The sequence below is a fragment of the Xenopus laevis genome, chromosome 2S (genome assembly GCF_017654675.1).
Source record: "Xenopus laevis strain J_2021 chromosome 2S, Xenopus_laevis_v10.1, whole genome shotgun sequence".
Classification (NCBI taxonomy): Eukaryota; Metazoa; Chordata; class Amphibia; order Anura; family Pipidae; genus Xenopus; species Xenopus laevis.
Genome location: NC_054374.1, coordinates 92122898 through 92150098, shown reverse-complemented (window position 1 = coordinate 92150098; position 27201 = coordinate 92122898). Strand labels below are relative to the sequence as shown.

General features: G+C 37.2%; 1 protein-coding gene across 8 annotated transcripts in view; it reads left to right on the top strand.

Annotated features, from left to right (window-relative positions):
- The window catches only part of gtf2ird1.S (GTF2I repeat domain containing 1 S homeolog), a 61837-nt gene extending 40147 nt beyond the window's left edge, over window positions 1–21690 (top strand). For 4 of the 8 annotated variants that reach the window (XM_018248129.2, XM_041583027.1, XM_018248128.2 and 1 more), the window contains 21 exons: window positions 845–1028; window positions 4038–4063; window positions 4677–4794; window positions 5825–5862; window positions 8287–8367; window positions 8618–8698; window positions 8946–9023; window positions 9346–9417; window positions 9527–9580; window positions 10231–10293; window positions 11255–11438; window positions 12440–12498; window positions 12716–12778; window positions 13517–13600; window positions 13888–14071; window positions 14323–14351; window positions 15033–15110; window positions 16552–16744; window positions 18668–18705; window positions 20584–20729; window positions 21467–21690. In XM_018248129.2, coding sequence (XP_018103618.1) covers window positions 845–1028; window positions 4038–4063; window positions 4677–4794; window positions 5825–5862; window positions 8287–8367; window positions 8618–8698; window positions 8946–9023; window positions 9346–9417; window positions 9527–9580; window positions 10231–10293; window positions 11255–11438; window positions 12440–12498; window positions 12716–12778; window positions 13517–13600; window positions 13888–14071; window positions 14323–14351; window positions 15033–15110; window positions 16552–16744; window positions 18668–18705; window positions 20584–20729; window positions 21467–21535 — 1922 coding nt within the window. In that variant the 3' untranslated portion in view covers window positions 21536–21690. 8 annotated transcript variants of the gene reach the window in all.
- The last annotated feature ends 5511 nt before the right edge of the window (window positions 21691–27201 follow it).

Here is a 27201-nt window from a genome sequence, read left to right as displayed (position 1 = left end):
ATTTGTTTCCCAATATCATGGTTTTGAGTGTGACTTGATTGTAAGATATATATATATATATATATATATATATATATATATATATATATATATATATATATATATATATATATATATATATATATATATATATATATATATATATATATATATATATATATATGTATGTGTGTATGTGTATGTATGTGTATATATGTGTATGTATGTGTATATATATATATATGTATGTGTATATATATATATGTATGTGTATATATATATGTATGTGTATATATATATGTATGTGTGTGTATATATATATATATATATATATATATATATATATATATAATATTTAAAATGAGTTTATCAGTACACAAAAATCTATTAGTTTCCCTATTTGCACTTTTACTTTAACAAATGATAAAAACCTATAGATTTTTTTATGATTAAATCAATAGGTAAAAAGTTTGTTCAGCACAAGCCAAGAGTATATTACTAGTTTAAGCATCTAAGCCAATATACCTCAGGCCCCACATTCTTCTGGAGTGCTGATTATATCCTTGCACAAAACTAGTTCTTTTTCACTTTTAACATGCCCCCCACACATCCACACAAAAGGTAAAACCAGTTTTATTGTAAATCAGTTAATTTTAAAGCCGATCTTGGTATGTGGGAGAAAACCATTGCACCAGGCAGACCCACATGGGCACCACAAAGATTGTTGCAAGGCAGCAATATTAAATACTGTGCTACAGCGTTGTTCATTTTCAGATACAGACGGAAAGCAGAAAGAATCATAATCCTTAGGGATTAACTACAAATACATTGTATTGTTTTTCAAAGCATATTGCTTCTATTGCAGCTGGAGCTCTAGGACTTGACCACATGGTCCCTGTGCCATACCGTAAGATTGCCTGTCATCCAGAAGCTGTGGAAATAAACGGATTCCCGGATAAAATCCCCTTTAAAAGGCCATGTACCTATGGCGTACCCAAATTAAAAAGAATTTTGGAGGAAAGGCATAATATTCATTTTACTATTAAAAGGTAAATTTCTTGTTGCAGCTTGTGATAAAAGTCATATATTTCAAGAATTGTTGAAAAATCCCTGAGTGCTGGTCTTCTTTGTTTTTATAAGTTTTGTTTTACCTTGCACCAGGGTAATTTAACTTGTGGCGCTGTTTACTGCATATCTATATATATATCTACCGTAATTTATAATTTACACACAGTGGTGCTTGAAAGTTTGTGAACTTTATATGAATGTGATCTTTATATGACTGTGACTTTAAACATGTGATTTTTAAACGTCCTTAAACTAGATTAAGAAACCTAGTTAAACAAATAAAACACAAAATATTATATTCAATCATGTATTTATTGACAAAAGTGATCCACTAACATATTTGCATGAGGCAAAAGTAATTAAATCCTTAGGATTATCATGTAATGTGAAGGTGAAATCAGAGGCTGGTGTTTTCAGTCACTGGGATGACAATCAGGTGTGTATGGGAGACAACACATTTGTGTTGTGTTTGTGTGAAAAAGATTTGTTGATGCCCACTTCACCACTCAACAGTCAGACAGATTATGTACAAATGGAGGGAATTCAAGACCGTTGTTGCCCAACGCACAAGTGGTCGACCTTCAAATATAACTCCCAACTGTCAGGCGTCCAATAGTGCGAGAGTTTACAAAGGTAACTTCTAATAAACTGAAGGCCTGTCTCACATTAGTAAATGTTGATGTTCATGAGTCCACCATTAGGAGAGCACTGGACAGCAATGGTGTGCATGGCAGGGTTGCAAGGAGAAAGTCATTGCTCTCCCCCCAAAAAATATTGCTGACCATCTACAGTTTGCTAAAAGATCAAACCAGAAGGATACTGCAATGTTTTGTGGGCGGATGAAGTCAAAATATAAATTTTTGGCTTAAACGAGGAGCATTACATTTGGAGAAAGAAAAACACTGCATTCCAGCATAAGAATCTTATCCCATCTGTGAAACATGGTGGGAGTGTTCTTGTTTTGGCCCGTTTTGCTGCATCTAGGCCTGGATGGCTTGCCATCATTGATGGAACAAGGATTTTTCAACTATACCAGAGAATTCTAGAAGAAAACGTCAAGACATCTGTCCATGAACTGAATCTCAAGAGACAAGTAGGTCATGCAGCAAGACAACGATCCTAAACACACAAGTTGTTCTACCAAAGAATGGTTAAAGAAGAATAAAGTGAATGTTCTGGAATGGCCAAGTCAAAGTACTGACCTTAATCCAACTGAAATGTGGAAAGACTTAAAGCGAGCAGTTCATGTGAGGAAACCCACTAACATCGGAAACCCACCCAACATCCAAGAGCTGAAGCTGTTCTGTATGGAGGAATGAGTTAAAATTCGATGTGCAGGAGTCATCAATAGTTACCATAAACGTTTAGTTGGAGTTATTGCTGCATAATAGAGTCACACCAAATGCTGAGTGAAAGTAAGTGAATACTGTACTGATTCTCTTACTGTTGCCACGCGCAACAATGTTATTGGATCATTTTCAATAAATACATGACCAAATATTTTTTGTTTAATTTGTTTAATTGTTTTCTTCATATACTTTTAGGACTTGTTTGAAAATCAGATGATGTTTGGGTCACATTAATTTAAAAATATAGAAAAGTCAATAGGGTTCACAAACATTTGAGTGCCACTGTAAAATAAAAAAATTATATATACCACCCACAACTATTTTCTGCCCCTGCGGTTTGAGGCAAAAAGGCCCATTGAAATTATAGTTTTAAGCTGGACTCTTGATTTCAAAAAACTACTTTGCCCATAAAATGAATAATGCAGGCTTTATATTTGAAATGTTACATACATGTTTCTGTAAATGCACATTTTGTAAATACAACTGGGCATCACATTACTCTTCTGCAAACTACAAAATCATCAACTGCTGCAACCAGAATAACAATGACTTTTGCTGGCAGCCCTGCTGTGGCTAGTGGCATAGTAAACATTTGTACTAGGCTCTGGCAATAAACAACCAGTGGAAAAAAGCCACAGTGCTTTTCACTTATACAGAGAAGCCAATCTCACATGGGCTTAATAGGGGGTTTTTCTCCTTAATATGTGGTACATTGTTGCAATTTCAAATGCTAATGTCTGATTATTATTGCAATTTAAAGGGAAAGCTACAGAGGCATTTTATTGCCAATAAATTAGCTGCAATAGTGCAAGCTAAAATGCTATATTTATTCTGTAGAATGTTTTACCATACCTGAGTAAAAAGCTCTAGAAGCTCTCTGTTTGTTTAGGAAAGTCTCTTCCCTGCTCACTTATAGCTCTGGGCTCAGGTTACAGCAGAGAAAGGGGGGGGGGAGAGGAGCAAACTGAGCATGCTCACATCCGGGGCAAGGATGTTTAAGCTGAAGGCAGGAAGTCTGATACAGAAGCCCATGTGTACACAATAGAAGGAAATAAATACAGTGTTTCTTTTGACAGAGGACTCTGAGCAGCAATACTTTGAGGATTTACTGGTATATTTAGGTGGACCTTTCTGATAAGGCTTAAGGTTGTACATAATGAATGGGCCTGTGGTACTCCTGCCCCAGCTCAATAACAGCCACTAATGGCTATTGGTTAGGAAACAACAAATAGTGTGCCACACATTCACTTTAAGGGCTGAGCCTCACAGGCATTTTACCTTTACCAGCTGGCAGCCAAGGTTGTTTGGCAGAGCGATGGAAAATGTAATTGAGGATGGTGGCTGAATGGGATGCTGGGGCAGATCAATTGCCACTTCATGTTCTGTGAAAGGCATAAGCATCAAAGTAACCCACCAGAGTTATATATGACTGTAGATTTATACTTCATGTGCTTCATGTAAAATATGTTTTTGGAAATCTAGGGCACAATTTATACTGTTTTTTGTCTCAATAAGCATGTGAGTAAAGCAAAAGGAAAAATCCTTCCATCTACTGTATTTGTTAACCTGTCTGTTAGTCTATCTCTCTTTCTATGTAAAACCTCATTCCGTTACAAACTTTGTTTTATTTTTAATTTGCAGCATGTTTGATCAACGAATATTTGATGGTAAGTTTTTTCATTTGGATTGATAATGCTGATTTGGCTATTAGAAGTAAAAAGAAGCACACATTTAAGTGACTCTATATCCCCTTTTCAACATGAGTTCAGTAGCTTGAGCTAAACATATTTTTTGCCTTTTGGTTTAATTATGAAAAACCTATGCTTTTTGTTTCTTGAAATAAACACAGATTGGTGCTACTCCATGTTTGGTCCTTGTGGGGTAGATTACCAGCACTCAGATAATCCGCCTCATAATGAACTACCTGATGAGCTACCTCACAAGGGCCAAACATGGAGTAACTTCAATCACCCTGTTTTGCATGTTAAGCTCAAGAAATAACCACAATAGATTTTCTGTGTATAACACAATAGGCAAAAATATGTTCTGCACAAGCACTATTCAATGTACGGTACTTGTGTTAAAAAGTGTGTTTTTTATAAGTAAATAGTAGTTACTTTAATTTATTTCCATATTTATTCTGAAAATCACAAATTATGTTGTTTTTTTTTTTAATCTGTTGGTATGTTAACTTGAATTAATTTACATAAATACACTGATACACTTATTTTGGGCAATTAAAATGCTCAATCACAAAACCTGATGCATAATCATAACCAGGTACTACATTTACCAAAGAAACCACAAAGTCTGACTCTTCTAGCCTGGGAGAAGAGGCTTGTAGCGAAAACCAGAAGGCAGCTGCTCTGGACATGCTGGGGTTCCCCACTGGAAGCAGGTCTGTACATAATATTTACAACACTAGAAATAAAACAGATTAATTGTAGAGTCATGGGATCCATTATCGGGGGATCCATTATCGGGAAATCCATTATCCAGAAAACTCACAATTACAGAGAGTCTGCCTCCCATTGACTCCATTTCATCCATATAATCCAAATTTTAAAATATTAGTCCCCCTTTCTCTGTAATGTTAAAACAGTACCTTGTAATTGATCAAAACTAAGATATCATTAATCCTTATTGGAAGCAAAACCAGCCTGTTGGATTTATTTAATTTTTACATGATTTTCTAGTTGATTTAAGGTATGAAAGATCTGTTAAAAAAGATCTGTTATCCCATGCCTGTACTGTGTTTTAATTATGGACGAATCTGATCCGCTTTGCTGAAAATTTGGCAAAAATGCATTTTAGTCTATGGGCGAGAATTTTTTTGCTGCACAACAGATTTTTGCTGCACTACAACTTTTTCACCAATGTCTATGGACGTAATTTTTGAAGAGAAACTTGGCGAAAAACTAATAATGTAATGTGTCCCATGCACTGACATGACATACCATATCAAACAGATAAAGAGATCTTAGCTGGACATGTTAATTGTAAATATGTGAGGAAGGAATAAAAATCAAATTCCAGGTTTGTGTTTTTTTTTTTAGCTTATATGAAAGCTTTGCCAATTTATTTATTTAGGACTCAATGCCTATATTTTGTGATACACTACTACACTTATTATTAGCATGCATTTATAAAACACCAACATATTCCACAGCGTTGTACACTTTCGGTGATCAAAAAGTAACTCCTTTTTGCCAAACTTTTAAAACTCCTCGTCACTGGTACAAAAACAACATTTTCTTTCTTTGTGTGTAGGCCTGATCAGTCATTCACACTAAGCTAAATAAATAACAATTATAAACAGAATAAAAGTTCATGTAAGCTTTGCATTAATGCCCATCAAGTATGCTTTGCACTTGAACCCTTTAATGGGTTATATTTGCATTGTACTTACCACATCTCTGTTTACACAGATCGGAAAAAAGCAGCATATCTGATGAATGTGAACCAGGTATAGTATAAAGGCCCTCTTGTGACTTATTAAGCATGGTGCTTATGGATTGTTTCATATATTACAGCATACTTTATTGGCTACAGAGCCCTCTCTGACTCATTGTTTACTGTATTCAGTGTTTTATGAGAAACCCCACTGCTGTCTTACATGCTTAGGGCAGAGACACACGCTGCAATTCTGGGAGATTAGTCACCCGGCAACAAATCTCCTCTTCTTTGGGCGATTAATCTCCCCGAACTGCCTACCATGGCACTCAGTGCCGGGATGGCACTCAGAACACTTCGTTTTCCGAAGTCGTCCAAAGTTGCCTCATGAGGAAACTTCGGGCAACTTCGGAAACCAAAGCGCTCAGAGTGCCATCCTGCCGGCAATTTTCATTCTAACCAGCGGGAAGGCAGGGGAGTGGGGTTCGGAGAGATAAGTCTTCCCGAAGAAGAGGAGTTTTGTCTCCGGGTGACTAATCTCCCCGAATCGCAGCGCGTGTCTGCCCTTAGGGCTTTCTGTTAAATAGGTGGCCACTACTTTTGATTTGTTTTGGTTGGGTGCACAAATATTTTTGCACACTTAAAGAGTTGCATGCGCAAAAACATTTACGCACACACAACATTTTCTGGTATCAGAATGTGTGTGTTTGTGGATTTGTGAACTGCTTTGAGGGAATTGTTTTGCCAAATAGGACATTATATAGTCTGATTGTTTTGGCAGTGAGCTTGGTATCAGACTTAAAGGAGAAGGAAACCCTGTAGAAAAAAACCCTGTACCCCCCACCCCACGTAGACCCCCCCTCCCTCCCCCCCCGGCTAACTGCCCCCCGGGGAAATGCCCCATACTTTATACTTACCTCTTGTCGCAGATTCTGGCAGCGGACTTCACAGCATCCATATTCCGGTTCCTTGGTAAGCTGAATGGGAGTTCGCCAATCTCGCCAATTTCGGTGCATGCGCAGTTGTCAAAAACTGGCAAATTGCTCCAACTGCGCATGTGCCGACGTAACGATCTGCCAGAATCTGCGACGAGGGGTAAGTATAAAGTATGGGGCATTTCCCCTGGGGTGGGGGATACAGGGGTTTTTTCTGCAGGGTTTCCTTTTCCTTTAAAGCAGTAATACATTTAAACTTGGGGGCATATTTATCAAGTATTAAAAAGGCAGATTTATCATGTATTAAAAAGGGGCATCCAGAGGAAATAAGAGGTAAAAGTGTTTTTAATGTATAGACACATTTATCAAGGAAGGTGTAAAGGTGGCCATAGACGATAATATTACCCGATAATATTGTAAAAAATTAATTTTCTCTATCACATTTTTACATCTTGCTTTTTCCAGAAACGTTTTGTTTGCAAATGTTTTTCCCAATTCATGGCAAAATCCGATCTTGATTTTTATTATCCCCCTTAGTGTCAGGCACTGCACATGGTCATTTATAGTTTATAATTTAACTTTATATTCAAAAACTAATGAGTGTTTGGCTTATGATGCTAAGCAAAATCATTGCTAAATAAAAATACCAACGAAGCAAACATGCAGAACGCCATTACGGGTAGGCAGACATGACTTCCGGTTGTCGAAGAAAAGAGCCGGTCTGAAACGGCAATAAACAATCTCACGGGGTGCAGGCAAGCAGGTGGCAACCGGGAAACAAATTCATTCAAGGTGGAACCCAATGTAGGTTAAAACTTCGTCTTTATTAATCCAGATAAAACAATTTGTACACGAGGGCAGGGAGAGTAGCTTGACGCGTTTCGTGACCAATACGTCACTTCATCAGAAGCTCAAGCACCTCCCTTCAAAGATCACATTTTATAACCACCACCAATAAAGGAATGAGATCACCAATTAAAAGGTCACAGTAATTGCGTGTTTAGCCAAATCTGACAATACTTATATTCGTATAAAAGAATTTTTTTAAACAATTAAATAAAGTTAAATATAGAAGGGTATTTCGAGCAAAAATAAACTAAATAAAAATACCACCTACAATAAAAGCAACAAATATCACCTCGGTTTGTAATAGACTACATCAGTTAAAGGGGCGGTTCACCTTTAAGTTAGCTTTTAATATGGTATAGAAAGGCTATTTCTAAGCAACTTCTCGTGTGGCCTACATTTTTTCTTTTTTTATAGTTTTTTAATTATTTCCCTTTCTTTTTAGACCTTTTCCAGCATTTAAATGGGGATCACTGACACCTCTAAAAAACAAATGCTCTCTTAAGTTACAAAATTATTGTTGTTGCTACTTTTTTTACTCATCTTTTTACTCTGGCCCTCTCCTATTCATATCCCAGTCTCTTAGCAATCATGGATTGCTTTGAATGTCATAATAGTTCAACTATATCTCATATACTAGTTCTTTACTAGTGTATACATAATCTGTTCTTCATGCAACCTGGTTTAACTCATCTAAATCATTCCTTCATTTACAGGAACATCAAGTGAAACAACTGGAGTTAAACTTATTAAGTTGGAAGCTGAAGACCCTGATATAATGCAAATCGCAGTTCCAGGTACATAATCAGTAATTAGTAAGATGTAGTATTTTAACAGGGAGAATGCTTCGTTTCTACTGTTTACATTTACCTACCATGATATAATGTAACTTGAACAACCTTTAAAATTTTACTTTGAGTGGTAGTGCTATTGAGACTATCATCGTAGTTAAACTATATCTCATATACTAGTTCTTTATTGGTGCATGCACAATCTATTCTTCATGCAACATGGTTTGACTCATCTAAATCATTCCTTAATTTACAGGAACATCAAGTGAAACAAGTGGAGTTAAACTTATTAAGTTGGAATCTGAAGACCCTGATCTAATACAAATTACAGTTCCAGGTACATAATCAGTAATTGGTTAAATGTAGTATCCTAACAAGGAGAATGCTTAGTTTCTACTGTTATTTACCTACCATGATGTAATGTAACTTGAACAACCTTTAAAATTTTACTTTGAGTGGTAGTGATATTGGGACTATCATCGTAGTTAAACTATATCTCATAAACTAGTTCTTTTCTGGCGCATACATGATCTGTTCTTCATGCAACATGGTTTGACTCATCTAAATCATTCCTTCATTTACAGGAACATCAAATGAAACAAGTGGAGTTAAACCTAAGTTGGAATCTGAAGACCCTGATCTAATACAAATCGCAGTTCCAGGTACATAATCAGTAATTGGTTAAATGCAGTCTCTTAACAGGGAGAATGCTTAGTTTCTATTGTTTACATAACATTTAGCTAAAAGAGCTAGTAATTTACAACGGCATATATCTTTTTTTGCATATTTGCTGTTATATATAGGATATATTTAGCATTAAGACTAGAATAGAAACTAAAACAAAACACTGAAAATGTCTTTTATACATTCAGTTTCTTTATGAGCAATATTTTTGTCAGATGTATAATTTCTTTAAAAAGCATGTTGTTTTTATTATCCTTTTTATCTCATGGCTACTTTTACAATAACTTTTTTTTTTTTCAGATAGACTAGCCGAGTGTGTGAAAAATCATTTGGCTCCAGAGGACCCAAGCTATGTGCTGGACACTGGAAAAGGTATAATTAAGTTTACGCCACTAAAAAAGCAGAGAGTGCTTGTTAATATTTCTTGAACTGAATCTGATTGTGTGCTTTTGCTAGTTTTGTTTTTACTGTATATCTACAGTTTGCGATGATAGACCCTGTGGTGGACTCAGGAATGAAAACAAACACCTGGATGGTAAATATAATGTGTAGCTTTCCTGCTTGTACATTTGATAGAAAAGAAATAACTTTCTTACTACAATTTTAAATTACGTGAAGAGCGATTATAAATAACTGCATTGTTAATATGGGAAGGGAAAGACCAGGTGCTGTTGAAATATAATAGCTATATACTAAAACATTCCAACCAATGTCAGCATAAAAGGCAAGGAGAAAGTTAGGAGCAATGTAATAAAGTGTTAACCGCAACAAAAATGTGTTATTGAATTATATGCTGACACATTATTGCTGTGTGACATCTAAATAGCATATTGCAATAGTTCTGCTACAGCTCTGTGGTTGGAATATGGCATCATTTAATATATTGGAGGATCTCTGCTTATCTCGTTTTACCCCATTCATTATCCGACACCATATCTTCTGTGGTCCCCTGCAATCATAATTTCTATCCCCTGTTGGACTTTCAGATTTTAGAATATTTGCACCAGTTAATTACCCATAGAGCCCCAACTGATATCTTGGAATTTAGAGATTTCCAACCTGTAATCTGTAATTTTTGCAAACTACTACTAGAGAACTGTAACCATTTTTTAATATAAAAATAACTATTAACAGACTTCTAACGATATTATTAACTACGTTTTTTTTTTCTCCTGTGTTATGAAGGAATAGGAGATATAATAAGGCAGCTACGGAAACATGTAGAAAATCTCTTTAACAGAAAATATGGTAAGTAATTCATTATATTAAGTAATAGTAAATCAAATAATATGTTTGACAAAAACTTTAATAAAATTTAGGAAGAAAAATCTATATAAATATAATATCTGCAAAAGCTGTAAACCCCAATATTTTTAAGAGAACAAGTACAACAACAGTTTTAGGAATTTTAATTAATTAATTTTAATTAATTTGTTTCCATGGTTTAATATAAAAATATAGAATTGAATTATTTAAATGGGACAAGGTTGTTCTTCTGTCCTGACCACTTCTTGCAAACTTGAAAGTTAACTAAGAAAGGAATATTTCAGATACTCCTGAGATACTCAAGCTCATTATGTGTTTTTGCGTTCTAGACGAGATCCCTACTTCCAGCTCTCATGCCCCTGCTTACAATGTACAGTCTTTATATTGTGTGTGTGTTTATAAATCAATGTATACATATACTGTATGTCTGCAGAAATGCGAATGCGTCTTCCTTATGATATAATGATGTATGAATGTCCTTCATACCTGCAGTATAGTACATAGGTATGAACATGGGTCAGTCGAACACATGACATTTAATAAAGCACTATGTGCTGTACTGGTATACATAAAGGAAAATAGTTTAGAGTATAGAGTACAAAAAATAAATATGTACAGCTGATCACACCCTGCCTGTACTGCCAGTTATCTGATCTGTGATCTGATCATCCTGTGTGACATTTGACCAGTGCAGTGATTGGCCGGATTGCACTGATATGAGCTGTTAAATCCGATTACTCAGCAGAAGAGCAGGGAAGCATGGTTTATGTGTTTTCGAGTTTTCGAGCTTTGTGCCCTAAAACGTGTTTGAATAATTTTGAATATCACAAAATCAAAGTTCTTATATATTACATTGTTTACTGATACTATAAACATTCATTAAAATCAACTTTATAAGGAACAATAACTTTGCCAGTTACTTAATACAGTATTTTTAATGCAGCTAAGGCCATTGGAGCCTCCGGACCTGTCAAAGTGCCATATGCCAAGTTCTTGATGTACCCAGAAGATCTCTTTGTTCTAGGATTGCCAGAAGGTGTCGCATTCCGGCGGCCGAACTGTTTTGGAATCACAAAACTTAGAAGGATACTGGAATACAGTGATGGCATTCAGTTTGTTGTAAAAAGGTAAAATGGACAATGGAGGCTTTTTCACAGCTGCTGTGAAAATCTTGTCCACTGTTACATGTTTTTAGTCTGTCTTATTGTGTTCCTTAGTGTTCATAATTACCGTTACGGAATCTTAGGAAGCATATTTGGGAAATATAGATGCATTTTTTAGATTGTAATAGTAGAAATTGTTTTAGCCCCCAGTGTCTACAATTTCAAACACCTTAAGATAGACATACATATAACTGGCTGTTGGTCCAGATTTCTGAATGAATTGCAATTTTAATGGGAAATAATTTCTATCATAACAAATCTGTCCTTGTAACTGGATAACCGAGGAGGCCGATTTAGAAAATCTGATTGAATGGATTTTGCTTGCCAGTTTTTGTTTTGACACTCATATACCGTTTTCAAAAATATGCTATACCAAGGGCAAAATTCAACCCACTTAATTTGTTCATACATTTGGTAAATGCATAATCATGTGTTCATGGGTCTGCCATTCATACAAATTCTGTCATCTACTATTCTATTATTGACTTTTAAAAGAGAGTCACAGAACATGTACTCTATTTTTAAATGTGTTGGATGTATCATTAGTAGTAAGCATTCATTTCCCAAGTACTAAATCTTGTTAAATAATATGTGGGTTCTGTGCTGATTACGGAGTGCTTGTTTATAAAGAGTATGCAATCAGAAACTATATTTAACAGTTGATCCTATGAGGCAGCAATTTTTGTAATTACAGACACTGTGGTCAGTAGGGCTATAAAAGTAGCCTGGTATCACATTGTACTTTCCTGAGTAGATATTTACTGTGAAAGCTAAACCAAATGTAATCTATAATTAAGAGAATATGGTTAAATGTAAAGCTGTTTTGACTGGGTTGCTGAGCTCTCATATCAGTATTCAAAATAAGTACTTGAGCAAATGTGAAATTAGCATTGGATATTGGCTCTAATATATTGGATATTAGATTTGAGATATAATTCAGTTTTTATTTTGTCTATTTTTCCCAGGCCTGAGTTGATTTCTGAAGGACTGGAAGACTGTGTTGTAGGCAGCCCTGGAACTCTAGGTAGGAGGCTTCAAAAAATGTTATTGCAGTGATAGTTGTATAAATACTTTTGCAAAGTCCTTAGAAAAATAAAACATAATTGTGGGGGGAATATATGACAGTATGCATCCATTTCTTTGCAGTTTGCTCTGTGCCATTTTAGCACACATGGCCTTGTGAAGTGTGTAGATCAGGTTGTAGAAGAAAAACATCTGTTTTTTTTGTTTTGTTTTTTAAGGCTTTAATGATAAAAGTAATGAAGTTATATTAGATGAAACCAACACAAGGCCTAGCTTTCAAGGTAAACATATTTTTCTGTCTTTCTTATTATCTCATAAATTATGAAACTAAGCTCACCATTCACCATCAAGATTGCATATAATGTTAAAATACATAGAATATATAAAAGGGAATAATACCTGTTGTAACAGGTGCATTATTTGCTCCTGTTCTAGTAACCTGTAGCAACCAATTAGATTTGTATTAATTTGCTTTCACAACACAGACCAAATAATGCTACTTGCTGGTTTCTATTAATAAACTAAAACTGGAGCAAACGTTGTACCTGTGATCACATTACCCCGTAGCATCCAAGCATCAGGCATCTTTACTGGATTTGAAAATAAATAAAACAAAATAAAACTTTGCTCCAAACCAAATTTTGTGACTGATAAATCATTGAACGACCAATTTATCTTGTATAGATATTTAGACATCTACAGAACAATATATATTCTCTTAGTGGTGTATCTTCAGCTGACTTGTGGCATTATGCAGCATCATTTTATATTATGCAGCACACTGGCTCTCCACTACTAGTGTATTTGGAGCCAACAAGTTGATACTGCTCTACTGCTAATATGTAAAGAAGTTGTCCTTAAACAATGGAGATGTCGTCCAGTAACATATTGAGTGTACATACGTGCTTTTCCTGGAGACGTACGTTGCATATTCTTCATTGTTCCTTTAATAAGTGCTGAACATACTTCTGACTGCACAGCATCACTGGATATTCTTTTGTTCCTTTTTTTCATTTTAGAGAGTTTTGATGCCAGACTTTCCCGCATCGATATTGCCAACACATTGAGAGAACAAGTGCAAGTCCTGTTTAATAAAAAATATGGTGAGAACCAATGGCATGTATTCTGGGGTGTGATAAGAGAACTCATGCCCAGTGAGCACAGTGAGCTTAGTTGCAGAAGGCATGGAAAAGCATCCTTGGAAAGCAGCATCAAGGGGATGGGTTTTAATCCCATCAATGGGAAGTTCTAGTGAAGTTCTGTTTTACCAGATCTACAGTAATTTTATATTTTCTGTTCTTGAGATGAATTTTTCCCAGCTATTTGTTATGATATTTGACTTATTTTGACTTGGTAAGTGGGATTGAACTGTAATATCTGTCTATTTCAGGGGAAGCCCTAGGGATAAAATATCCAGTCCAAGTTCCTTACAAACGCATCAAGAACAACCCAGGGTCTGTCATTATAGAGGGCCTTCCTCCTGGGATACCCTTCCGGAAGCCTTGCACCTTTGGGTCACAAAATCTAGAAAGGATATTAGCGGTGGCTGATAAAATCAGATTCACAGTTACAAGGTATGTCTCTGGTGAACAGAACACAGCTGCATCATTTTACTATGGAGCATCTGATTTGCAGCCCGCAGTGCAAATGCCATGGAATTTATGTAGTGACAGTGAAACTTACCATTCATGTAAAAAAATAATAATTCTAGAATATTATTAGTATTTTAAGAGAACACCACACTAGCCTCTGGTTAGGTTATTAAGGAAGCCATACGACCATATACAAAACTTTTTCTTTTCTTTTTTTTTTTTTGGTTCATTAGGCCGTTTCAAGGACTCATCCCAAGACCTGGTAAGACATGATTTGATGAAATTGTAACTTATTTTGCTGCTTTCTGCTATATCAAAATAATTACAAATGTTACTGTTATAACCCAACGTGCTTCAGTACATTGCAGAGGTAGCATTAGAATTACAAATTTTGGATGTGCAAAATACATTACCTTCTGGGGTTGAGAAGGAAGCAAAGTTAATTTTCCAATATTAAGATTAGATTACTGCCTATACATTGAATAGATTACTTTACGCTTTGAGAAGCTCATTTAATTGAATACTTAAGAATATTAAGGGCAATTTTGTATGCAAAGATAAAACATGCTAATTAGTAGCATTGTTGTACGTGTATGTAGTTTTGTGTAGAGGGATCCACATGAATATAAGATACGAATTGTGGGCCTCTGTTGTTTTTCATCTTTGGCACTAAAACAGTCACTTAGTTGGTTGACTGAATCAGGCTGATCCAGTGTTCAAGCCAGCAGTCAGATCAAACAAAGGGCCTGTCCAGATCTATCAGCCACTGATTGCAGAGAGCCTCATTTTCACCCTGTACAAGGGCCTATATCGGTCTCCACGTATTGATTTGCAACTGTCGTTACTTATAAATGTGCTTAATATTTTGATTATCAGTGTTTTTAATGGTTTAGTAAAAATCCAATTTATAATATATGGTTTTATAAAAATCTACTACTTTCAGATGATGAGGATGCCAACAGATTGGGAGAAAAAGTTATTCTCAGAGAACAAGTAAAGGAACTCTTTAACGAAAAATATGGTAAGTATGGTTAGTTAAACAATATTGATTCCATTAAGTGGTGTTCCATTACCTTAAATCTGGAACAAGATCGGAGACTTTCTGGCAGCATTTAAAGGGATAACTTTTAGTATAATGTAGAGAGTCATATTCTGAAACAATTTGCAATTTGTTTTCATTTTTTATTATTGAAGGTTATTGAGTTATTTAGCTTTTTATTCAGGAACTCTTCAATTTGCATCTTAACCAATCTGGTAACTAGGGTCCAAATTAATAGAAGAGGGCCTGAATAAAAGGATCAGTAATAAAAAGTAACAATAACAATACATTTGTAGCCTTACAGAGCATTTGTTTTTTTAGAAGGGAGTCAGCGAAGCCCATTTGAAAGCTGCAAAGAGTCGGAAAAGGCAAATAATAAAGCTGTAAAAAATAAATAATGAAAACCAATTGAAAAATTGCTTAGAATTGGCCATTCTATAACATAAGAGTTACCTTAAAGGTGACCCACCCCTTTAAGTATTACAAGTGAATGAACAAAATGGTGGGCAAGTCACCCTCTGCTCTGTCACCTGCCTGCAGCCAAACAAGTTACCAGAGACCCTTGATGCTTAGGCAGTATTTTAAATGAGACATGTTTGTTACTGTGGTTTCAGAGGTGCTCCAGATATTTTTTATATATTATTTTGTGCTTGCTGAATTTTTAGCAAACAAATTTGCTAAAAATTATATACTGTACATATTTTATGGCACCTCTAAGAACATTTTTTTTTTCTCAAGCTGTACAGCAACAGACGTTGTTGATATTAAAAGCTTAATTAAATTTGGGTCCACTTGGTAGGTGTACAGTTTGGCCCAGTGGCTGAATAGGAATTCCACTAAGGCCACACACAAGATGGGCCGTATTAGACAATTGATCCGTGAACTGAACTGCTGTGGATTTAACAACTTTGTTTAATTGGAATCTGCTTGTTCTATGTCAAAGGTGTAGGCAGATATCACCAGTTTGCATAGTGGTTTTATAATCTGCCTGTCTGTCTGTAGTGAGCTTTTCAAATTAATATTCAATAAAGCAATGAATTACCCTTCCACAAACATGTAAATTTGCATGCTGGGTGTAGTATTGCATACGGTGCATCACCTATTCAGCCTGCTAGAGAACGCAGCCTCAGGGACAATCTAACTGCCTGCTTCAACAAACCTACCTTTTCTGTACTTTACATGACTGTATCCTTCAGAAAAATTATTTATCCGATAGTTTTTCAGTTCCATCTACATGCAATTACAAAAAATGACAAAACTGATCAGGAACAAGGTATCAATGATATTAGTGCCAGTTATTCTGTTCTGTTATCTCCCAGCCATAAATACCGGGGTAAAACTATATTTTAATGTTAAGTGTATTATGCCTATTTTTGTATTTCTAATTTCATATATATATTTCTGTTCTTACTTTGCAATGCAGGTAAAGCGCTAGGTCTGGATCAACCAGCGCTGATACCTTACAAACTTATTAGGGATAATCCTGATGCAGTTGAAGTCCGAGGTATGCCAAATGACATCCCTTTCAGAAACCCTAATTCCTATGACCTCCATCGGCTGGAAAACATTCTCAAAGCACAAGACCAAATCCAGATGGTGGTAATAAAACAGTTAGAGTAAGTGTTTGATTTGCCATGATCTGTCTGGTATGTAAAATGATCATGTCACCAGTAATAATTGTAAACATATACAGACCTTATGAATTACTCTTTTAAATGTTGTGATTGTTTGGTACACAGTAGGTATTTAAAATGAACCAATGGTTAATAATTAACATTTGCTATTTTTAGATTCCATTATTAACTATGGGGATGTTTATGTTAGCAACTACAATAGCACAAAGTCTTTTAAATGTTGCACCAAGCATTAAGAAGTGGAAATACACTGTTGTGATGTTAATGTTCTTAGGGGAAGTTAAATGCATTGGGCCATATTCAGTTCAGTGAGGAAAAGGTTTATCACATGAAAAGTTATGGACAAGATTCAATTTGAGATGCAATTCAATTCAGAAAACCTTATCTCACAATTTACCACACAAAACCTCTATTGCAGTCTATGGGGAAAAAATTGGATTAGGAGAAAAGATGTTGTCTCTTCGAATTGAATCTTTTCCATGAGTTTTCACCTGATAAACCAGGAGACTTTTTCTCACTGAATTGAATCTGGCCCATTATCATTAACCTGGGAGCAAGCTTATCCCAACCGTAAAAACACAGCTTAGCAACACTGTCAAATGTTATTGTGTGAAGCAGCTTTCCTTTGCATGCATTTTGTAGGCAGGGGGACAGAAGTGGATCTGCTCCTATACGCTTCTACCTGTTGATGCACTGACAAGCGCAGTGCAGGCCCGAGCGCAGCTGCACGGAGCAGAAAGAAATGGCAGTGCAGCTACACACAGAAACGTATAGGAGTGGATCCACTTTTCTCCGTCTGCCTACAAATTGCAGGGGGAGAGAAGTGGACCCTACACAAAGGGGCATATTTATTATGGTGTGTAAAAATCAGAGGGATAATACTATCACACATCGGCAGGCTTCGCCGTGTAAAAAACAGTGTAAATATTTTATGCATTTTTTTCTTAGAGTGACTTCCGCTGGAAGCAATGTAAATTAAAGGTGTCAAATCTAGCGTTTGCATGGTGTAAAATTACACAAACCATCACCATTTATTTTACACCGTTTTATCAGCAAAATTCTTTTACACAGCATAATAAATATGCCCCATAATGTGGCCTTTAGACCACCAGCCCACTGTTAAGAATGATTGTCTTAAGGTGGCCATAGACTCAAAGATCCGCTCGTTTGGCGACATCGCCAAACGAGCGGATCTTTCCCCGATATGCCACTAACGGCATGGCTATATCGGGGGTAATTCGAACGTTCGGCCATATGGCCGAACGATCGAATTACGATGCGCCAAGGGCTCCGACGGGCCGGTCGGTTAAAAATCAAACCTTCCCGATCGATATCGTGGCTAGATATCGATCGGGAAGACCCGTTGGAAGCCCCCATACACGGGCAGATAAGCTGTCAAATCGGTCCAAACGACCGATATCGGCAGCTTTATCTGCCCGTGTATGGCCACCTTTAATCACATTTTCTTAACTGGTTCCCTTTATATTGCATTCTCTCTCTGTTACCTTCCTTCTTTCTTTTACTCTTTCACACTGTTGTCATTCTTTCTTTTCTCCTTTGTATATTAAGGGTTGTATTTATTGGCATTGCTGTATTTTATAACACTGCTGATGTTGCCCATAGCAACCAATCAGCATTTAGATTTGAACAGTAACCTGCAAGTTAGAAAACAAAACCAAAGATCTAATTGGTTGCTATGGCCAACATCACCAGTGATGTTTGTCTCCAATGTTAATAGATACAACTGGGGGAAGTAACTGGTGATCCAATCACACACTGTTTTACTGCATTATAATATCTAATATATATACTGTATGTGAATATTTTCTGAATTTACATTTACATTTCTGGTTATACATTTGCTATAACTCCTTGTGCTAAATTTAATTTTATATCTTGATGCAGGCCATTTCCTGAAATCTGCAGTGAGCCCCCCAAAATAAGTAAGTTCCACTAGTTCGTGTGATTTTAATGCCAGAACAAAGGTGGAGTAAACATGTGACAGTATAGCAAAAACGAAAAAAAAAAATAGAATTACTGTTTCAATAGAGGATTTATTAGAGAAATACACTTAATCAGGGTCAGACTGGGCCTGCGGGAAACCCGGGGAAAAACCCGGTGGGCCCCCAGCCCTTGTGGGCACCTCCGGGCCAGTTATTGGTGCAGCCCCTCCAACCTCCCTCCCGGCCCTCAGTGAACAGGAGAAAATGTACATGCGTGGGGGGGTGGGGCAGAGGGCCTTGCCAACACTTGGCCAGGGGGCGGTGTGGGGGCCCCAAAGCAGCAGCCCCGGTAGACCCCAGGCCCCCCAGTCCGACCCTGCAATTAATAAAAGATAACTTTATGCACTTAGTCTTTCAATAAATAAACCAAGAACAGTTGGTAGCAACACATTAATAAATTACTTATGCTTCTTAACTTGTAATAATGTGCAACTGCAATATTTATTCTTATGTGTGTTCTTCTTCACATGTACAAAGGGGCTTAGTTAAGACTCTGCTCCACATTTTTTATATGAATTATATTTGAATATGGAACACTATGCTGTTATCTCACTTCTTCCCTTTACTCCCTATCATTAAATATAATAGGTGTCTATCTCCGTTTTACTATACTTTACTATCTTTGCTCTCTCTCTTAAAAAAAAAAATTGTATAATATTTTAACTTAAAACATCTTACTCCAATCTCTAATGTACTAGGGTTACAACATATGTATTATTTAAGTTAACAGCAGTGTGGTAACAGGCCACAAATTACTCCTGCATAATGAGCACAGAGATTTCACACATTAACTGCAATTACAAAACTGTATTTTGCTGAATTATTCTTGATGGCAGTTATAGGACTAGGGCTGAAATTCCTTGTTGGCTAATCGTAGGACTGCATCTCATGCTCACTTCATGTAATGGGTTTCTAATACTAAAGGAGGACTACTGAAAGATATAAGGATGTTTGTGGCCAGAGGAAAAACTGTATTCTTAACTAAAGCTGAAAGTGCAAGCTGATACAGCCTCGGCTAAGGCTACAGATGACACCTTTACCTTTCAATATCTCCTGTAGACAAAAATTTAAATTTAAAAAAATGAAGGTTTTTTTTTTTACTAAGGCTTTTGTGAAACACAGGAGGATATTATTAAATAAACTTTTACAGGTATGGGATCAGTTAACCAGAATGCTCCAAATTACGGAAAGGCTGTTTCCCATAGACTCTATTTTATCCAAATTTTTATAAACAATTTCCTTTTTCTCTGTCAAAATAAAACCATACCTTGTACTTGATCCCAACTTGATCCCAAAACCAGCCTATTGGATTTATTTCATGTTTACATTATTTTCTAGTAGACTTAAGGTGTGAAGATCCAAATTACAGAAACATTCGTTATCTGGAAAACCCCAGGTCCCGAGCATTCTGGAAAACAGGTCCCATACCTGTACTACCATTGCTTTGCAATAGGAGATGAGCACACATGTCTTTTTGCTAGGAACCGACACAGACAGACTTTTGGCCTTATAGTATTTGATCTTATTATTACATTATCCAACATGTTTATGTTTTATCAGGAATGCTAATTGTTCCTACATGGAAAGACTAAGCACTAATATCTTAGATGAATATGCAGCAAGGCAACACATACATTAGCTTGCAGTACATACAGTTTCAACCTTCAATATACATAATTTTTGAAGAGCTGGGGAGCAAGCAGTAAGCATGAAAATTGTCTGAGTTAATATATACTGTATTTGTAGTGTTTAAAAGCTTTTGAGATGGTGGATCTTATTATTTTTAATAATAATGTTTTTCAAATATGTAATCTTTAGAAAATGGTAACACTGGTCCCAAGCGGAAACGGAAAAGAGTGTCAGAAGGGAACTCCATATCTTCAGCTTCTTCAAACTGTTCATCTTCGTCATCCTCCTCTTCCAACATGGATCCCATCTCCTCAGCACATCACGTATCACTTGTGGTAAGCATATACAGTCTGGACAATTCGTAGTATGTATTAAAATAATACTATTAAATCCCTGAAAAACATATTAAAACAGGAAAAGCAGTCCTTCAGGCTAAAGCTGGCCATAGACGCAAAGATCTGATCGTACGAATAGAGGATTCGTACGATTTTTGGACCGTGTGTGGTCCGTCCGGCGGAGATCGGTCGTACGATTGCTGTCAGGGGCAGAACATCGGCTGATCTATTCTTTTGTACTTTATTTGATCTGAATGTTTAGTGGCAGGTCGGGAGATGGGAAAGTCAGATCGTACGATGATTCTTACGGTCGGATCTTTGTGTCTATGGCCAGCTTAAAACAGGTGTCCCTGAGCATCCTATGATGCTTGCCATATGGTTACCAGGTTATCTCATTTCAGCTAAATTCAATAACCATTTATCCATCATCATAAGAGATTGTTTTTGATGCTCGCTATTATAGTTGCTCAGCCTGTGTAGGCCAAAATGGCAACAGAAGCCACAAGTCTTTGTGCTTCCTATGGGTGAATAGCATAGTCAGTTCCTTATCAGAGCTATTTACATCAGAAAAGGCTACACTTGGAAACATACAGTATGATCCCAAGACATTTGACATAGTTAAAAATGACCATTGTGTAGTATTTGGTAAATTGGTGTGTTTCTAACTTAATATACAGCTAATAAATTCTATAGTTTTATGATTATTTAATCAAGTGTTCTTTCTTTTTTTTTTCTAGCAATGGCCTATGTACATGTTGGATTATGGAGGGTTAAACATGCAGTTACCTGGCCCTATAAACTACTAGATCATGGCTCTCAGTTGGATGATCCAAAATATGTAAATGATGTACAAAGAAATGTATATGACATTATGCATTGATGCAATTTTTGTTTTATTATTTTTACAGAATGTCTCTGCAATCCAGGAAGGCATTTTTTTGAATAAAAGGTGTTGACTAGGCTTGACCAGTAATTTTGATGTTCTTATACACTTTCACACAACATTCAAATGTCATACAAAACAGAGCCTGAGAAGCTGTGGTGTTCATTGAAAAAGCAAGTGAGCTTTGAAAAAGGATATTTACTTAGTGGAAAAAATGTCTGCCAATGTTTTATGATATATGTTAGTACTGTACTTTATTTATGAAAGAGAAGATACTGATGGAAGCAGGTAAATCTTACTGTATGCACAGTACATCCCTTCTCAACCTTTTTGAATTGATTGATCAAGTCTGGTTTAGAGTAAGACAGAGATATAATTTGCCCTGGGCTGTAAACACTAAAAGGGACTACAAATATAAATTTAAATTAAATACATAATGTATAAATTAAATACATTGCAGACATGGCCGGATTTTGTCTGTGGGCACCCTGAGGCTGCCATTATCAATCACCCACTTGCACGCTCCCCCCCCCCCTCAGGATCGCACGCACACAGGGAGACTTTATCCCAGGCAGGTATCCACTGTCCCCCTCCTCCCCAGTATTGCACACAATCACTTGCAGAGAGGCACAAATCATAGAGTTCATCACATGCAGCTGGCAACCAGTCCGGGCCTTTGTGGTTGGGCTTGATTTCAGAATAAATAGGTGGATAGGGTCAGTTTCTATAAAAATATGGTGCAAACACAAAATCCATTATGCATTTTATAAAGGACTGCCTTGTGTATATTTATATAATGTGAACTACCCTGTTGTGTCTCAAAGAAAAGAGTCTATCTATGTAAAATGCAGGGCAAGCCAGCACTCTACGAACTTATTCTAGATGGTGAATTGGGAAACTACCTGTAAGTATCTTAAGGTGTAAACAAAGGAGGGAGAGGCAGACAAGGAAAAGGCTATCAAATTTATTTACCATAGGTCCCTGGTTTTGGCAGAGGTGACATAATACTTATTTTGATTTGCTTCTTGCAAAATATCCACCCTTGAACACAGCAAGCTGATAAACAGGCTATGTTAAAATGCATTTTAATATTAATATTGAATTGGCACAGATGCTGTTGGCATTCATCCACAATCACTGTGTGAGATAAGTTTGCTAACAGACAGCCTATGGTAAAAAAACAAAACACATACAGTAATGAGTGTTTCTTTACAATCAATACAAAATCAGTGGCACACCCACCAATGCTTAGACCCTTTTTTAAATGTTTCTTATATCCACTAGGCAGGTTTGGGACAGCAAAATACATCTTTAGAAATATTTCCAATTCCTCCTCTTCATTCCTGCCATTGGCTTATTTATATGCACCTGCATAGCCATCTGAGATGCCTTAGGTTGGACACAAGGATATTAATAACAAATCAGCAGGTCACAAGAGGGGTCAGCTTTTTGTCAAGCAGCACATTACCACTGCTGATATATTGAAAATGAAGCAACAGCACCACCTGCTGGTCAGTCCTTCTGGTTTTACAACCAGGAGAACATTTTTAGTAGAGAAATGTTCTCGGTTGCACTCAACAATAAGAACCTGACAGTTTTAGAGTTGCAGATCAGCTAAAGGACTGGGCACGGTGAGAAGCACAAGTAATTAGGACTATCCGTAAGCTGATAGGAAGTTCTTCAATGCAGTTTCCTAGGTCAGGAACATAAAGTTCTAGTGATTGGCTGCATAGTGGTCTGTTGGTATGGATACACACATCAGCCTGGCGAGGCCACAAAGGCCCGGGCCTAGGGCGGCACGATTTTAGGGGCTGCATGCCACCTAGCCGTAATCCGAAGAAGCACTAGGGACGCATACTCCTGTACGCATCATCTCCAGTGCTTCGACGCATGCGGACGCTCTCGCGCAGGATGGTGGTGGTGGGAGCACAGGTGCCGGCACTAGGACTCAGTGGCCTCGGAGCGTTGCAGCACGAAATCCGGGCCTGGTTTTCTCCTGTTCTTGCTTTATACGGGGAGATACAACGCACAACTGCTTTAGATTAATGGCACATGGGCTGGATTTCTGCTGGAGAGAGACTGAGGTGCTTTCCACTCCTGACATGGGATCATCATAAAAATGAATACATACCATAATCTGCTCTATGTATTCACTGACAGACTGAAAAAAAAAACCCATGTGCCATAAGCCTTAGGCATTACAACTCTCACTGCGCACACAGCCCACATGCACTGATTCCCTTATTGGAGATAAGGAAACCAAATGGGATCTAGGACAACAGGAGGGCACACAAATGGTGCCCTCAGGTATCCCTTAAGTAGATGGAAAGGTTAAAATTAAGTAAAGTTTACCAGAAAGGTCTATATAAATACATTAATAAACCCTCAAAGTAATGCTGCTCTGAGTCCTCTCTCAAAAGAAATACCAGATTTCTTTCGGTCTGTTGTGTACACAGGCCTATGATTGCATGCCCCTTTTAGGCGCTAAATACACAAGGCTTTTTTCATGATTATGTACAGAATTAAATAAACTAGAATGCTTTTAAACACATTTGAGCTGTTGTGACTTCATTAGTGTTTTGTAGTCCGGAGTGTGCCAGCTTATTGTTCATGTATGTTCCTCTCTCTCCATTCTACCCTCCCTGCTGTAATCTGAGCTCAGAGCTATGAGCAAGCATGAAGAGACTCAGGCAGGAAGTTACGTCACATCAAGCTAATATGGTAGCTGCTATCCTAAACAAACAGAGCTTCTCCAGCTGTTTACTCAGGTATGGTAAAGCATTCTACAGAATAAATAGAATGTTCTAGCTTGCACTATTGTGGATAATCTATTGGCAATAAACTGCCTTGGTAGCTTTCCTTCTCCTTTAAAGAACTAACTCCCCCCACCAAAAGTCCCCCTAAACTTGCAGACATAGCCCCCCTCTGAGATGTGCTTTAGTGTGTAAAAAAAAAAAAACCTTTAAAAATGTTTGACCCTTAAATGCAGAGAAGCACAGTGGAGCTCCAGGTCGCCATTTTCTGGATCTTCGTATAGTCTTCGGGTCTCTTCACCGTCCCGAAGCTTGCCGGCTCATGTGCAGTTGGGCCAAGCCAGGAATCTGCGTTGAGAACTCCCAGAAATGTGTTCCTACTTTAATTACCTGTCAAATTTTGTAAAATGTACATAGTACTTAATAAGCAGAGTCAAAACAATATGCCATACTACACAAGCCACATGTACCTCTTTACATTTTTCAACTGTTGGGAGGTAAGCACACTGCAAAAAAAAGACCCTAAAAATGTATGTTGGTCCCTATTTGATTCTCCTAAATTAGCCCATATATTGACCCTAAATTGTGAAAATATGGTCCTTGTCTTTGCATAACACACTAAACTGGAATTCAAAATGACTGAAAATCTATTTATTGGTGCCAGCACTGGTCATTGCCAATGCCCTTTTGAGGCTCCAGACCTTCTAGTGCACAACTGACAGGGAACCTGCACACATCATCAGAATTAGGAACAGAAAAAATAAGGGAAAACGATTACTTTTGGTTGATTTCACCCAGTCTTCTCCTAATTTAGCCTTTATTCTGCCTCTTGTTTGCACAAAACATCAGAAACATTTAACATAAAAACACTTAAAATATTTCTTGGGTTGTTCACCTTTCAGTTAACTTTTAATATGACATAGTGGAATTCTGAGACAATTTGCAATTGGTTTTCATTGTTTATTTGTGGTTTTGCGCTATTGAGCTTTTTATTCATCAGCGCTCCAGTTTGCAGTTTCAGCAATCTATTAGCATAGCAACCATGCACAGAGTTGGATAAGAGACTGGAATATGAATAGGAGAGGTTTTTATTGTTTATTTGTGGTTTTGAGTTATTGAGCTTTTTATTCAGCAGCTCTCCAGTTTGCAATTTCAGCAATCTGGTTGCTGGGGTCCATATTACCATAGCAACCATGCACTGAGTTGAATAAGAGACTGGAATAAGAATAGGAGAGGAGCTGAATAGAAAGGTGAATAATAAAATGTAGCAATAACGATAACTTTGTAGCCTTACAGAGCTTTTGGATTTAGATTGGGTTAGTGGCCCCCATTTGAAAGCTGGAGAGTCAGAAGAAGAAAGCAAATATTTAAAAAAAACTATTAAAAATAAATAATGAAGACCAATTGAAAAGTTGCTTAGAAGTGGCTATTCTATATCATACTAAAAGCTAACTTAAAAGTGAACCATCCCTTTAATTTCACCAGGCCCTAGTTTGCGTTAAAAACTTTTCTGTTTTTGGTCAAATTGTGAGAAGAAGCAGTGATTGTGGCAAGTACTGTTGACAACCATGAAAAAGGGATTTATTGCTTACCGTTAAATCCTTTTCTCTCTAGTATTATGGGGGACACAGGAACCATGGGGTTAAATCCCCTCCCATCAGGAGGCAGGATACAGAAGAAGAGAAAGAAGAGGGATCCTCCCCTCTATATAACTTCCCTCAGCCTCCAGCTATTCACTTATGTAACAAGAACTGAGCAACAATAAACCAACTTTATAAAAAACATCACTTATATATGGCTGAGGTGAAGGTATACCTGTTTAGGGTGGGAAGTCCTGTGTTCCCCATAGGACTAGAGAGAAAAAGATTTGACGGTAAGTAATAAATCCCTTTTTCTCATAAGTCCTGGGGGACACAGGAACCATGGGGACATACCAACGCTGTCCCATGTCAGGGAGGGAGAAAACAGGTAACCAAGGATCCTTCTATCATTTAAGAAACAACAGATTGAAGAACTTTGCATCCAAAAACCACTTGGGCTGACGCATAAGTATCAAAACGGTAACATTTTGTGGAAGTGTGGGCTGAGGACCACATTGCTGCCTTGCACAGCTGCTCAGCAGAGGCACATCCAATTTGTGAAACCTTGCCTCCTTAGGATTTTTAGGAGAACTGCAAAAGGAAGGAAAAACAATCTCTTCATTTAGATGAAAAGTGGAAATCACCTTGGGGAGAAAAGATGGCACTGTACGCATTACCGCTTTTTCTTCATGAAAATTCAAATAATGTGGTGCACAGGACAAAGCTCCAAGTTTGGACACTTGTCGGGCTGACATGATGGCCACTAGAAGCACCACTTTCCAGGTAAGCCATGCCATCTCGATAATTGAGGTGGGCTCAAAGGGGGGTCCCAGCATTAACAACAGGACCACATTGAGATCCCATGGTCATATCAGGGAGCAGAACGGTGGTGCAATGTGTGCCACCCCTTGCAGGAAGAGGCGAACATCCTTCTGCTGGGCGAGACACTTTTGAAAAAGAACTGAAAGTGCTGGGATTTGTTCCTTGATGAATCCCAAGCTCAGTCCTTTAGCCAATCCATCCTGAAGAAAATTAAGGAGAACTGGCACGTCTGCGTCCTTATACGGTATTCCTTGATCTGAGCACCAGGAGATGAAAATGTTCCAAATTCTGTGATAAGTCTTTGAAGAGACGGCTTTTCGAGCCTTAAGCATCGTCTGAACCACCCTCTCGGAGAACCTTTTTGTGTTAGTATCGAGATCTCAAGAGCCATCTTGTTGATCTTGTGTGCCGCGGCCAAACTGCGTGTACCTCTT